Source organism: Denticeps clupeoides, chromosome 2, assembly GCF_900700375.1.
Source record: "Denticeps clupeoides chromosome 2, fDenClu1.1, whole genome shotgun sequence".
Lineage (NCBI taxonomy): Eukaryota > Metazoa > Chordata > Actinopteri > Clupeiformes > Denticipitidae > Denticeps > Denticeps clupeoides.
Window position 1 is genome coordinate 11111913 of NC_041708.1, and position 15460 is coordinate 11127372.

At 41.4% G+C, this 15460-nt stretch overlaps 1 protein-coding gene across 5 annotated transcripts in view; it reads right to left on the minus strand.

The window, feature by feature from the left end:
* The window catches only part of chst15 (carbohydrate sulfotransferase 15), a 54583-nt gene that overhangs the window by 19184 nt on the left and 19939 nt on the right, over window positions 1–15460 (minus strand). For 3 of the 5 annotated variants that reach the window (XM_028970695.1, XM_028970690.1, XM_028970693.1), the window contains exons 2-3: window positions 11269–11793; window positions 4428–4767 (exon numbers count right to left, since the gene is read on the minus strand). In XM_028970695.1, the coding sequence (XP_028826528.1) occupies window positions 4428–4767; window positions 11269–11703 (775 nt within the window). In that variant the 5' untranslated portion in view covers window positions 11704–11793. Of the gene's footprint in view, window positions 1–4427; window positions 4768–11268; window positions 11794–11951; window positions 12090–13396; window positions 13513–15460 lie in introns of those variants that run through there. The other 2 variants (XM_028970691.1, XM_028970694.1) reach the window with 2 other exon arrangements.

Here is a 15460-nt window from a genome sequence, read left to right on the forward strand (position 1 = left end):
GTGCTTCACCTCTAGCCATCAACTGACGTGGCCCTGTTTCCTGTTGTGGGTGGAGTTGGCCAACAATCTGCAGATGTCCTCCTCCACCAGCATCAGCCCTTTTGAGGTCTACAACAAATACCAGCCCACCTTCTTCACCAACCAGAAGCCAACAGGTGGTGACCCCTCTGCTTTGCAGCTGGTTCCGGAACTGTTACCAGGCCTGGACCAAAGCAGCCATCCAATCCACCAATTGTCACATCACATGCCAACACAATCGACGACTATGGTTTCAGGTCAGAGACTGGTTCTGGCTCTCCACCCAGGACCTTCGACTCCATAACAAAGCCAATAAACTATCCCCACATTTCATCTGAGTGTACCATCATCCTCAACCAACTCACCTACCCCTCCATTCATTTGGGTCCACACCGTATTCCATGTCAGTCGACTCAAGTCCATGTTCATCACCTCACCCCTTCATCCACCTGCATGCACCCGCCTGCACAGTAGAGCAGATTCTGGACTCCCGCCGTCGGACTGGTTCACTGGGCTGGGTCCCAAAGAAAGGTCCTGGGTACCGAGCCATGTTATCCTGGACCCAGATCTGATCACAGACTTCCAACGGCACTACTCCCCGTTCCCAGGGCTGTCGAGTGTCAGCCATGGAGGGGTGGATACTGTCAAGTGACTCCAGTCATGTGACTGCAGGAACACGGTGACATAATTCCTATGTAAACCGGCGGCGCCATCACATCAGCGCACTGTCATTGTTTGCTTCTGCACTCTATGATCCAGCTCATCTCAGCTTAAGGGAGCCTGATCCATGTCTTTGTCTTTCTCCAGCTTTCCCTCATCCTGATCTGTGTTGTCGTATTTTTGTACTATTTTACGAGCGTTAACATCTGTGGGTGTTACAGCGTATCTGGTAAATTAATGGAGGTTATTCACCCTCCCCTTTGCGCTGCATCTGCAACTGGGTTATTAGTCTCCTCCTACATCTGCTCTTTCTCGACCCTGTGAATTTAGGGTCAATTTACATTGTGCACTTTATTTCCATTAGGTACTCAATGTGGACACTGAAAAGGTCCACCATCTCTACTGTGCATAGTGTTTTTTGTTACAGTTTTGTTTCATAAAATGAGGAGACTGGTATCCTTGCATTGATGCAGCATCCTGTCACGTGTAGTTGCAGATACATTTGAATACAAGATGTTTACAGGAAATTGTTAGTTAGATAGCCACAAAGGGACAAATCAAAGTAGAATGTGTCTCAATGTTCGCATTTGAAGAATCCTACCAAATGTGACAGGTATTCTAAAAATCTTCGCTCTGGCATATGCACTCAAAATATGTGTGCATCTATTTTTCCTGACATAAAAGCATATTTTGCACACAGTCCCACATGATAATTAGCACCCAAATGAAATCCATGCTGGTAATCAGGATTTACGTTCTCTTATATTCCACTTCATTTAATAAATGATTCACTCAAATACAGTGAGATATTTTCGTCTTAGTTTTGTTATGAATATCGCACAGTCAGGCATCTCCTAACCACATTAGTTTTCTCTTTATAAGGAGTTAACATTTTTTAAATTCCCCTCCAGTTTGGAAACAAAAGACATGTTCCTTTGTGTTATTGTAAGGTTTAGGTGGCATATCTTTTTTTTAAAACTATTTGCAAGTGTTAGTAGTAGTTAGGGGTGTGCATTGGCAATGATCTCACAATAGGATACGTATCACGATACACGGGTCACGATACGATTATCACAATATATTGTGATACATACACCTATTGATCGGTCTGTCACGTTTTTGATTTCACTGCCAAGCAGTTATTGAAAGTGCCCAGCTGTACAGTGCCATCTACAGGAGTGGAGGTTGTAGTTGTACGCTAATTCTCATCTCTGCTGATCTCACTACAGAAAGTGCTCGACAGCACCACCCGCTGGACTACATTTGTATACAGAAAAATTGATTTTTGATTTTGATGTCCCTGTAACGAAATCAATACGTGAAATATCACAATACATTGCTGTATTGATGTTTTCTAACAACCCCAGTTGTAGTGGTTGTAGCCTAGTGGATAACACACTCGCCTATGAACCAGAGGACCCAGGTTCAGACCCAGAGGTGGAAAGGTAACTCACATTTACTGTACGTTACTGTAATTGAGTAGTTTTTGTAAGTTTTGTAAGTAATTTGTGATTTTGAAATAGGTCATTTTACTTTTACTCAATAAAATTTTAAGACAAGTAAAAAAAATGAAATGCAAAAAAAAAAATTTTGTGCAGTTTGGCCCATTCCTCTTTGCAGCACCTCTGAAAGATGGGAAGTGTTGGTCACAGCCATTTTAAAATCTCTCCAGAGATGTTCAATCGGATTCAAGTCTGGGCTCTGACTGGGCCGCCCAAGGACATTCAGAGTTGTCCGAAGCCACATCTTTGATATCTTGGCTGTGTGCTTAGGGTCGTTGTCCTGCTGAAGGTTGAACTGAACAGTCTTGAGTTCAAAAGCAGGTTTTCATCCAGGATGTCTCTGTACATTGCTGCAGTTATCCTGACTAGCTGAAAAACATCCCCACAGCATGATGCTGCCACCACCACCATGCTTCACTGTAGGGATTCTATTGGCCTGGTGTTAAGCAGTGCCTGGTTTCCTCCAAATGTGACACCTGGCATTCATACCAAAGACTAGAGAGTTTTGTTTCTCATGGTCTGAGAGTCCTTCAGATGGCTTTTGGCAAACTTGTGTCATGTGCCTTTTACTAAGGAGTGGCTTCCGTTTGGCCACTCTACCATACAGGCCTGGATTTCTGCATACATTGTTGTCCTTCTAGAAATTTCTCCTCTGTCCACTCTGGAGCTTTGACAGTGTGACCATCCAATTCTTAGTCACCTCCACGACTAAGGCCCTTCTCCTCCGGTTGCCCAGTTTAGGTGGACGGCAAGCTCTAGGTAGAGTCTTGGTGGTTTTGAACTTCTTGCACTTATGGATGATGCGGGCCATTGGGACCTTCAAAGTAACAGAAATTTTTCTGTAACATTCTCCAGATTTGTGCCTCAAGCTAATCCTGTCTCGGAGGTCTACAGACAATTTCTTTGACTTCATGCCTGGTTTGTGCGCCGACATGAACTGTCAACTGTGGGACCTTATATAGACAGGCAAGTGTTATATTTTCCACAGGTGGACTCCAACTAAGCTGCAGAAACATCTCAAGGATGATCAGGGGAAACAGGATGCAACTGACCTCAATTCTGAGTTTCTTGGCCAAAGCTGTGAATAGTTATGTTCTTGTGCTTTCTCAGTTTATTTTTAATAAATTTGCCAAAACCTCAATTAAACTTTTTTCACTTTGTCATTATGGGGTGTTGTGTGTAGGGTGAATTTAATTACGCAACATAACAAAATGTGGAAAACGTGATGTGCTGTGAATAATTTGCGGATGTACGGTACATGTTTTTATTATTACATATTCTGTACATTACATTGCTCAAACTAAACAAGAGCCTTAATGTCTAATGCTGTAGTATTATGTGGGGCAGGGTGCTTTATTTATTTTCTTATATCAGCAGTCAGTGTGCCCATTTTGCAGTAAAAACAGCCAATATACAACTGTTTGCTACAGAAAGAACAAAAAGCTCAGGTTTTTTTTTTTCAGAAAGACGATCTTTCTTTTTGATACATAATTTTATGCAACTCATTTACAGGCAGGCAAGTTTAGATCCAGAATGTAGAAGTAGTGTGCTTGAGAGCTGCAAATCATTGGGATCCACACATTTTAAAACCATCTATTTATGTAAATCTTAGGGACACCTATTACACACAAGGGCTGCACTTTTAAAATAGTTTAAAATAGTTTAAAATGCCCCAGGTCTCCTGAAGGTAGGGTTTTTTTTTTTGCCATCAAGGTCACCTTGTCCCAAAGCAATGTTTCTACACTACACAGTATTTTATTTTTGTTTGGAATTTTCTGATAAAGATAAGCAATCACAAGAGATTATATTAGTATGAATGTTTGCCTGTAAGCCATTTATCTCCTGACACCCATGCTTATCGCAACATTACAAACAAGCAATCTTCGATGTCTAAAAGTGTACATCAAATGGGTCCCCATGTTGGAAGAGATTATTAGGGTGAACTCTCAAATATCTGTAACTTGAGAAGAATGTAGGGCTCCTCTAAAGCTTGATCAATCAATCACAAATTCTAACACCAGGCCCAAATGAAGAACAGTTATGTGATATTAAACATTAAACTGAACATTTTTGCAATGTCCTTCTGTTAATAATTCTTATGATGAGCTTTTTTAAATCTGCAGCCTTTTCCATTAGGATTAACAGACATCACACTGATTCCCATGTTTTCATTGTGAGGATTAATAAGTAGTTTAGTGTACTCAAACCAGGTAGCATATTATAGATGATCAATCCACTCTCACTTACCAAAGCGCTTCCTGGTCCACCAGTGTGGCTCTTTAAAAATGGAGAACCGCACCTCCGGGTGAAGTCTCAGTCTGTCGTATAAGTCCGTGGTGCCACATTTGGGCTGGCCAATAATGTAGAAGTAAGGCAAACATCGGATGCGGAAATATTTCCCATTGCGCTTGAAGAAGTGTTCTCGGAAAGCATTCCTCAAGTAATCAAACACATTGCGGAACCTCTTTGAGTAGCGTGCATACTGGTTTTTCCTATATGGGTTAGCTGTGATGTTCCCAGAGTGCTCCTCGTACCAGCAAGGGTTCTTCACACCGGGAAGAAACTTTTGAGGGATGACAGAAAACATCTGGGAGAAGAAGTAGCAGAAAAGTGGTATATTAGGACCACTGAATTCACTGAAATAGCCTGTGAATTTTACATTACAAATATGCAGTTAATTAGAATTCATTTGGCACAATAACGTCAGAAACTATTTCATAATGTGTGAAATATTGCATGAGATATATTTTCAGATGGCCCAGAAAAAATTAAGACCATAACATTAAGGGCCCTGTTTTGGTGATCTGACAAATCAGATCACCAAACGCTGCCCTGCTGCCTGGCTAAAGCTCAAACAACATTCATGGTCATATCTATTGTGCTATTTTGGCAACAGAAATACAGACTTTGTGCCAGCACATGTGTGTTTTGGTGTTTCACTGGATTTCCCTGCCCTTATAAAAGCATTCAGCCACACCTTTTGTAAATCACTCTAACAAAACACACAAATGAATTTATTGTTTTAAGGATCAAAGCTCAGCACTGTCTATGCACATCAAGGCATAGCATATTTATCATATTCATATATATCTGTGATCTAATAATATGTATCAGGAATAAAATTCTTCTGCAAATGAAAAACTGTATCTGCCTGGCTGAGAGCAAACATCAACATGTATTAGTATAGAGTTTAATTCAGCAAGGAGGCTTTGGCAGTAGGCAAAAAACATTACAAATGTCAAAGACTATAAATCATAAAGTATTACATCTAGTCTATTAAATTTAGTCTATTAAAATTATAAAGTAAGCACCACTATATGAAGGGTCATGAAATGTATCAATCAACCCATAGTGGCCAGTTAACTGTATAACTGAATGAATAGGAACGTGGGGATATTATGTGTCTCATGTGAATGTTAATGCTAATATAACAATGCCATAGAACATATATTGACAACATTCAGATCAGAATAGTTTGACATCCCTAATAACAGCACATTATAACACCATACATCTTCATGATGTAATAGAAACCAATATACACCACTGGGCCAAACAGATTGTGTGCACTGGCTGAAAGGATAAACAGAGGTGAGAGGAAACATTATTTCCTGGATTGGAACAAATCATTTGTGAGTCTTGAAATGGGAAATTTCACTGCCCCTTCTTCCCAGTGAAGGTGCTGATTTCTGCTGGTAGGTGACAGCAGTAACACAAGAGCGAGACAGTAAGTGCAGCCACCTCTCAGGGCTTATGATTACTCTTTCTCTGATTTTCACTGCCCTGCTGCTACCACTGTATTATATTCTCACTTTCATTAGCTCATGTGCTGCCAAATTAAGAGTCACATGAATGCCTCTTTGATGGGTCACCATGACTGGTATTTACTATTTAATTGAATTCCAGCCTTTGGTTGGAGGCAGAATATGTTAGGGTCAATCTTAAGGATGATCCCGCAGTTCAAATCCCATAAAGAAGATTGCAGTCAGGCGCTTAAGAAAAAGCAATTAATGTGAGGCTCAGAAATGGGTCCCTGGACACTCGGGCAGAAATAGATTGTGCCTTTCGGTCACCCACATTAACAATTTGAATGAGTGGCCATAAAATCTGCCTTCACACTCTGAAATGAGTGTGTATGCCTATAGGCCTGAATAGCAAAGGTGAGTTTGAATATGTTCAATTCAAAATTGGCCAAGTACACACAAGCACACACACAACGAATTTGGTTCCTGCTATTATGTCTCTCTCAAGCAACAATTTTTTTTGCAGCCAATTTTTAACCTTTAATGTTCGGACAATGGCGTAACGGCTGAGGGCTGATGGGGGAATGAAGCGCAGGTGAAGGAAATCATGTTATTTATTATGGATAGCGGAAATGGCTCGATGGCCAAAACAGGAACAAACGTAGGCTAGCCCTAGTATGTGGCAATTGCCAGAACTGAAAACGCACAAACAGTAAGTCTTCCAATGCACATCAATGTAGCAGCATCCTCCAATGGCTTTCTCTCTCTATTTATGGAGCCCTGACTGATCAGGCTGGATTGTGCTCGGCTATAATCAATCAGGGCTCCCCAATCAGGTGCATGGCATCCTGCTGTGAGCGCCTAGTAGTCCCCAGGCTTCACTGAAACAGTGAACACAAGACAGTGAGCAGTGGTCAATGCTGTGATCACACAGTTGTACAGAAAGAAGGTAAAATGTTTCAGTAGATTTCTTGCTGTGCGCTTGCTGTGTGCCTTTTTTTATTGCAAAAAACTTTACAACATTCATTGTCAGTCATTGTTTTCTTTCATAAATGTGATTTAAGGGAGCAGAACATTTGTTAAAGGTGGCATTGCCAGCTCTTGCAATAGTGTAGAGCTGGCCCCGTGCAAGATTCTGGAGGGACTGATTTAGGTACAGTACGGTTATTTATGTATACCCCCCCCCCCCCCCCCCCCCCCCCCGTATGTGTGTTTGTACAAGATTCTAACAGATCAATGAATGTACAGTGCATCCAGAAATTTATGTTGCAGCCTTATTTCAAAATAGATTACATTAATTTTTTCCCCAGAATTCTAAACACAACATCCCATAATGACAACGTGAAAAAAGTTTACTTTAAAAAGGTGTCAAATTTAATAAAAATACAAAAAAATCACATAAGTATTCACAGTCTTTGCCCAATACTTTGTCAATTCACCTTTAAGTCTTTATTAATATGATGCCAAGCACATCTATTCTAGGCCAGTTTCGCCCATTCCTCTTTGCAGCACCTCTCAAGATATATCAGGTTGGATGGGAAGTGTTGTGCACAGCCATTTTAAGAAACCGGATTCAAGTCTGTGCTCTGGTTGGGCCACTCAAGGACATTCCCATAGTTGTCCTGAAGCCACTCCTTTGATATCTTAGCTGTGTGCTAAGAGTCATTGTCCTGCTGAGAGACGAACCGTTGCCCCAGTTCCAGTTCAAGAGAGCTCGGGAGCAGGTTTTCATACAGGAAGTCTCTGTACATTGCTGCAGTCATCGTTCCCTCTATCCTGACTAGTCTCCCAGTCCCTGGCACTGAAAAACATCCCCACAGCATGATGCTGCCACCACAATGACTCACTGTAGGGATGGTGTTGGCCTGGTGATGAGTGGTGTCTGGTTTCCTAGAAATGTGACACCAGCCATTCACACCAAACAGTTCAGTCTTTGTCTCATCAGACCAGACGATTTTGTTTCTCATGGTCTGGAAGTCCTTCAGCTGCCTCCAGACAGTCTGCCGTGTGCCTTTTAAGGAGTGGATTGCTGTCTGGCTACTTTTTACCATACAGTGACCATTGGGACTTGGTCACACCCTCCCTGACTAAGGCCCTTCTCCCTCTATCGCTCAGTTTAGGTGGCCAATCAGCTATAGGAAGAGTCTAGGTGGTTTTGAACTTTGTTCAATTATGGATGATGGAGGCCACTGTGCTCATTGGGACCTTCAAAGCAGCAGAAATATTTCTGTAACCTTCCCAAATTTGAGCCTGGAGACAATCCTGTCTTGGAGGTCTGTGATCTGATTGTGATCTGACATGAACTTCTAACTGTGGGACCTTATATAGACAGTTGACTGCCTTTCCAAATCAGGTCCAAATAACTGTTTTTCCACAGGTGGACTCCAAGCTGCAGAGAGGAGGGACAGCAGAGGAGAGAAGGTAGTACTGGCCTTTTAATATCACAAAATTCGTCCTTCACACCAATGCCTCTCCCACATCTTAATATTTCTTCATTTGTATTCCATGCAGTCTAAGTTTCTTCTCCAGCGAACATCCTTCTCATTGTCTTATATCACCCTCCAGGGCCACTTTTATTGATGAATTGGACACTCTGCTCAGCATTTTCTCCTTAGACATGCCCCTAACTTTCCTCTGTGACTTCAACCTTCCACCCGTCAAACTCCAATCATCCTGCCTTCTTCCCCTTCTTCACTCTTTTTCCTTGACCAACAGCAACATCTCTCCCACACAAAAGGAGGGAATGTCCTGGACCTGGTCTTCAGTCATCCTTCTCCAACTTCTCCTTTCTTCCACTCCACTTCACATCTCTGACCACCACTTCCCGACCTTCACACTCATTCTACCTACAGGTTCCACAACTGTCCCCCATCCTTCCTTCATTCAACACAACCTTCACACTGTCTCACCTTCATCTGTATCTTCCTGTATTCTTTCATGTCTCCCAACCTCTGACTCATTCTTCTCCTTATTACTAGAGACAGCTACTAACTCTCTCCTCACCTCACTTTCCCTTTCCATGGATCACCTCTGTCCTCTATCTTCTAAACCAAAAGGACTTCTCCCCCTGCACCCTGGCTCTACAATACATTGCGCAGTAATCAAAGACTACTTCGAGCAGCAGAGAGAAAATACAAGAAATCACAGCTTGACTCAGCCTACTGTATTACCAGAATCTTCTGCACAAATTTTCCACTAACCTCACTACTGCTAAAACTGCTTTCTACAAGGCAAAACTGGAAGCCTCTGCCCACAACCCTCAAACACTCCACACCATATTCTTATCCCTACTCGACCCCCCGACTCCCCCTGCCCCATCTTCCCTAACTGCTGATGATTTTGCCAACTTCTTCACAGGGAAGATTGAAAAAATCTGTGATACATTCTTCGCCACAAATCCTACTCTACCCTCTGAAGATTCTACAACTACTCTAAATCAGTTTTCTAAGCTCACATCAGATGAAATCATTCAGATAATATCTACAGGCAATCCAACCACCTGTCCACTAGATCCAATCCCTTCTGCAATGCTCCAAACCATCTCCCCTGACCTCATCCCTTTCATTGCTTATATCAGCTCAATCTCATCTGGCCATTTACCATCTGCCATTAAAACAGCCACAGTTCTTCCAATCCTAAAGAAACCAACCGCTGATCCTACAGACATAAACAATTACCGACCAGTTTCTCTCCCCTCATTTCTCTCTAAAATCCTAGAGCGCTGTGTCTACAATCAGCTATCACTTCATCTGTCACAAAACAACCTCCTGGATCCTAACCAGTCTGGCTTCAGAACAGCTCATTCTACTGAGACGGCCCTTCTGGCTGTTTCCGAGCAGCTACATGTGGCCAGATTGGCAAAACTGTCATCTGTACTCATTCTCCTTGACCTCTCTGCAGCATTCAACACAGTTAACCACAAGACTCTCTTGTCTATCCTGAAGATAGACTCAGCAGGGCTCAGCATCGCACTGGTTTGCTTCCTACCTTGATGAGCAATCTTACAAAGTGACTTGGAAAGGATCCACCTCTACCTCACATAGACTCTCCATTGGTGTCCATCAAAGCTCAGTGCAAGGTCCTCTCCTTTTCTCCCTCTAGACAAGATCACTTGGTGAGGTCATTTCCTCACATGGGTTATCTTACCACCACTATGTCGATGACACACAACTCATCTTCTCTTATCCTCCTTCAAATCTACATGCTTCCAAATTCTCAGCATGTCTAACTGACATTTCAACTTGGATGGAATCCCATCACCTCAAACTCAATCCCACCAAAACTGAACTAATATTAATTCCAGCAGATTCTTCACCACATCAGGATCTTGCTATTTACCTGGACAACTCACAGCTCTCTCCTCCTACAACAGCCCGCAACCTTAGAGTAACAATAGACAACCAACTCTCCTTCTCGACTCACATCAGCAATCTTTCCTGCTCATGTAGATTCCTTCTCTACAAGGAAGGAATCTACTGCTATGATCTCTCTACTGGCTACCAGTAGCTGCACGCATTAGATTCAAAATACTGATGGTGGTCTACAAAGCCAAACATGGATAAGCACCATCCTACCTCACAGGCCTTATTACACCTCGCACTGCACCTCGTATTCTCCGAGCCTCCAGTACTGCTCGCCTGGTCCCTCCATGTCTGAAGGTAAAATGAAGACACTCATCTAGACTATTCTCTATCTTGGCCCCGTCGGTGGTGGAATGAACTTTCAAACGGCAGCTCAAGACCTTCATCTTTAGAGAATAATTAGATTTACTTGTTACCTTTTTATTGTCTGACTTATGTATAGAAACTACTACAGAGTGAATAATAAGATTGTATTCATAACTGGGGGTCCTAGTGAACTAGAATTGATCACTTCATTGATGGTAATGCGCTGTAAGTCGCTCTAGTTAAGGGTGTCTGCAAAATGCCTTAAACATTTCAGGATGATCAGGAGAATCAGGAGGCACCCGATCTCAATTTTGAGCTTCATGGCAAAGGCTGAGAATACTTATGTATTTTTAATTTCTCCATTTTTTTTTATTTTTCATAAATTTGCCAAAACCACAAGTTACCTTTTTTCACGTTTTAATAATGGGGTGTTGTGCGTAGAAATCTGAGAAAAAAATTATTTTAATTAATTTTGGAATTAGGCTGTAACATAACTAAATGTGGAAAAGGGGATGCACAGTAAAGTGATGTAAATGCATCTAAAGATGTTGATTGTGCTTGAATGGTCAACTGACTGCAATATAATAAACATCAGTCTAATTAATATTTTGTTAACAGTTTATTTTGGCTAGAATAACCTACAGCACAGTTCATAAACCCACGCCGGTCGATACTCACATGTGGCTCACTATGAACCAGTTCCTCCAGATCTGGACGTTTCCTTGGGCTGAACTCCACTTTGGAGACAATATTTCTCACCACCTGCTTGATTTTAGCTAAGCCCATGGGTGTGGAGAGGTTGAAGGTCAAGGATGCTCCCGGGCTGACCAAAGTACTGCCAAAATTGTAAGGCAAAGGTGTGAGCAGGAGCCCTTTCCTTTCGCCTGCCAGGACATAGGATGCCATGATGAGGATGGTGACGACCAGGATGAAGCCAAAGCCACAGAGACGGATTTTGGAGAGGCAGGCCAGGTTGCCACAGTACTGTTTGTGGTTCTCCCGACTCACTTCCAGAACAGCGAACATGCCCAAGGGGCTGTCATCCACCTGCAGGAGAAGTGGTCTTCGCCGGTGGTCTTCAAGCAGGCTGTATTTGTAGTTGGTCAGGGTCATGGTGGCTGTTTTTGGCAATGTTGACTGCAGTACCCACTCTTAAGCAGGCAAAGAGGACAACAATGTCCTCAGTCTGGGATTTTGTTCAGCCTAAAAAGAGGAAGAAGGTATTAGCATGAATTTATATTCTGTTCTAATGATATCAAGCCTAAAATGATTTCATTTCCTATAAAGATGGTCACATGCAGCACGTCATAGAAAAGTGAAACCTCGACAGATTACTGCTTCATTCTCCTCTTTATGCTCACCCATGAGGCTGAATTCAGCATAAGACATTAATGTCTTAACAATGAAAATGCAGTTCCTTTCATGCGTCTTATGTCATCAAAAATACCCATAGCCTGAAGTAAAAATGCAAGGCTAGGGTTCTTCCACTTTTCCACTCTGACCTGCTTTCTTACTGAGTGCATTACTGGCTGCAAATGAGTCATTTGAGTTATAAATGATGTACAAGACCGTCACAGAGCGGATGGAGCTGAACTGAGGATGTTGTTCACATCCTCCAAAACTGCTGACTCGCCTAAATGAGTAAATAGCAACCAGGTCAGGATCGGGGTAGGTTGCACTACTACTGATTGAAGCCACAAAGAGTTCAGCAGTTCCACTTTAAAGAGTGGGAAATTAGCCCAGTTTTTCACAGTTTCATAATACACAAATATTAAATCTATTATTTATATTTGTTATATTATTCATATATGGTTTTTAAAATCTGCTTTTTAAAAACCATATCCTGTAGCACAAGGGGGGGTGCTGCCTTCTTCATCTCTAAAGAATAAATCATTGACAGGCTCAGTCCAAGTACGTAAATGGCTATTGATAGCTCTGAGAAACCTCTCCGTGTCTCAAGGCCAACACAGCGTGTACCTACATTATCAGAAAATGACATTTCCTACTGACCCGCAGAAGAGCGCAAGCTGCAACATTCCGATAAGGAAGAATGTTTGCTGTTTCACTGTTTGCTCTCCAGTGGTCTTCATGCGAACAGTCGCCCATCTTATGACTAGATGAATCCAGATAAGTCATACACTGATTCTGAGCATTAGTCTTCTAAATGTGTGTAAATGTACATGTGTGAATGATTATTATTAATAAGGACATTTGAAAAGATCCACTGCTTCCTGACACAGGCCAAATCTAGACCTGTCCATTATGTCACCAACTGCACATATCATGTAGAAGCCAACTTCACCAGTGCAGAGTCTGTTTATTCTGCCAATTACATAGCAAAATGGAGTTGGACATGTGGAGTTGGATTTTGTGCACTGTGCACAATAGATTAAATTGTCAAAATAGGGCCCTTGTTCATATGTGATGTTAAACTAAGGTCATTCTAGATTTCTAGGTGTTTTTCATAGGTTTTGTGGATTTAGTGGTGTAATGCAATGAAAACAAAAACAGTATTTGAGCTCTTCAGTTCCCAACTCTTGCTAATTCAGTATAAGATGGAACAACATGCCTGCATAATAAGGATTTGTATGATGCATTAAAGGTACCAATGGAACCCTTTTCCCCTTTCTCATGGCATCCCTTGTAGTTGGGGGGAAAAAAAACAAGATGTCACTGCATTCAATGAAGGCGAGGAAACCAATTTCAAAATAAGGACAGCAAATCACAGACTTCTATCCCTCTGGGATTGTATATAATCAAAGTAATCAGGATGGGTTTGATATTTCCTGCGATGGCTGTCTGGTACCTGGTATGCAGAAGTTAATGACAGAGTGAACCGCCTCTCTGTGGCAAACACCACAGCATCCCAGCTATTGACTGTTGGCTCCATACTCTATCAAGGCGAACTGGCAGTTTTTTAGGCTGAAAAAAAAAGATAGGAAAGGGAAATGGATGAGTGGGAAGAAAAAAACTGCCCTTCATCTGCCTGAAGCTGTCAAACGAAAGCTGTCAAATGAAAGGGCACAATTATACTGTCACAAAACCTTTATACATAGGGGGTGGGGGAAGTGGTTAATAAATCTTTCGCATTTCTTGTGAAACAGTAAAAGTTTTACAGATGTGGTGGGAGGGGGATGAGGAAACCTTGAAAAGACCTGCTGCCTGTTTATGTTATAGAACCATGACTGAGCTGATGAGGAGATGGAAAAAATACACAGCAGTGCTAATTGACATCCGATGAGAACGAGGAGCATGCGGTGTGCGGTTGCCTGTTTCCTGAGATCTGCTCCATTTGTGATACATCAATTCGCTATTTCCAGCCTTCCCGTGGAGCTCTAAAGCTGCCATCTAAATACGAGAGTGATGAAGTGGCTGATCCTTTAAGACTCATTAGAGCAGGCTTAAGGAGGTTAACCCTGTCTTGCCCACTGGCTCACTAGAGTTTTTAAAAAGAAAGACATTCAGCTGTCTTTTTCATCAGATAAGAAAGTAAAGTCCCTGTTTCCCACTGTTGTTTGGCATATTTCTGTATGGCACAAAGTGAACAGTCGTTTAATGAAAATGCATTCATCTTATTCACTTTTCAGTAGCTCAGTGTGACTTTTGATTCACTGAATGAAAACTATGCAAATTACGTTTTTTTAAATATTCATACATTATGTCTTTTTAATGACAACAGATATCATGCAACAGCTGCTGAGAACTCAAAAATGCATAAATAGAAAGCTGCTCTTAGTCTAAGAATAAAAATACCAAAACTCCTCATAAATGAGTTTCATGAGTTTCTTTTCATTCTTTTTAATGCTTTCACCCAGAAGGTCCTCAGAGGCTGCAGCGACAGCACAATGAAATAGACATTCATAAAACAGGAAGACAATGATTCTTCCTGTCGTTCTTTTCACAGAAAGTAAAATTCAGTCGTGTCTGTTGACGTCTTTGTGTGTTTTATTAAAGGCATTATGACTGCCCCTGGAGCAGAAAACTGATGGAGGCCGTGTTGCTCAGGAGGGCGATGAAATATAAGCTTAATACCTTCCACTTCAAATTTAGGACCACTGAGACCTTGTCAGCACGCACAACAAAAATGTTTTTGTTGTTCCTTATGTTCTCCATAACACGAGCGAACAATTCCCCACGTTTAGCATGTACAGTGCATCCAGAAAGTATTCACAAATGGTGCTGCCAGGTGCTGCCAGTAATATGCACACAAAGGTTCTAATCACCCCACCTGCTGCTCAATGTGCATAGGTGATTAGAACCCTTTATATGTTGGTTTTATTCCCTCACACCCTTCTCCTGCTTTGATGATGTTGTGTTGCACTTCTGTTTGGGTTTCTTTGTGTTTTGGCCATCGTGCCATTTTCTGTTCCTTTTATTAAATTCACATTTATTTTCGTTTTGCGTCTCATTCACACCCCGTGGCATGACACAGCACATCACTTGTCACAGCCTAGGCCTGCATGATTATGGCAAAAATGATAATCATAATTATTCATTATCCTAAGTATAACACATTTTTATTGCACTATTTTGAAAACAAACAGTAAATTACTGAAATGGGAAGACAGATGCTCTGGTCCGAAATATGAATAACGTTATTTGTCGAACAAAACTTAAATTAAAAATTCTAATTTTATTTATCACCTACACGGTCATACACAGTATGATATGCAGTGAAATGCTTGTGAGACTGTTACTGACCTCAATATTTCAAATATTGCAAGTATTCAAGTGTTACAAATATGCAAATTTGCAAATATAAACAAATATTATAAATGTATGTTTGTAAACATAAATGATATATATTATTATATTCAATTTGTTGAACATAACATTTCGTAACATACAAGATGATTAAATAAAATCTTAC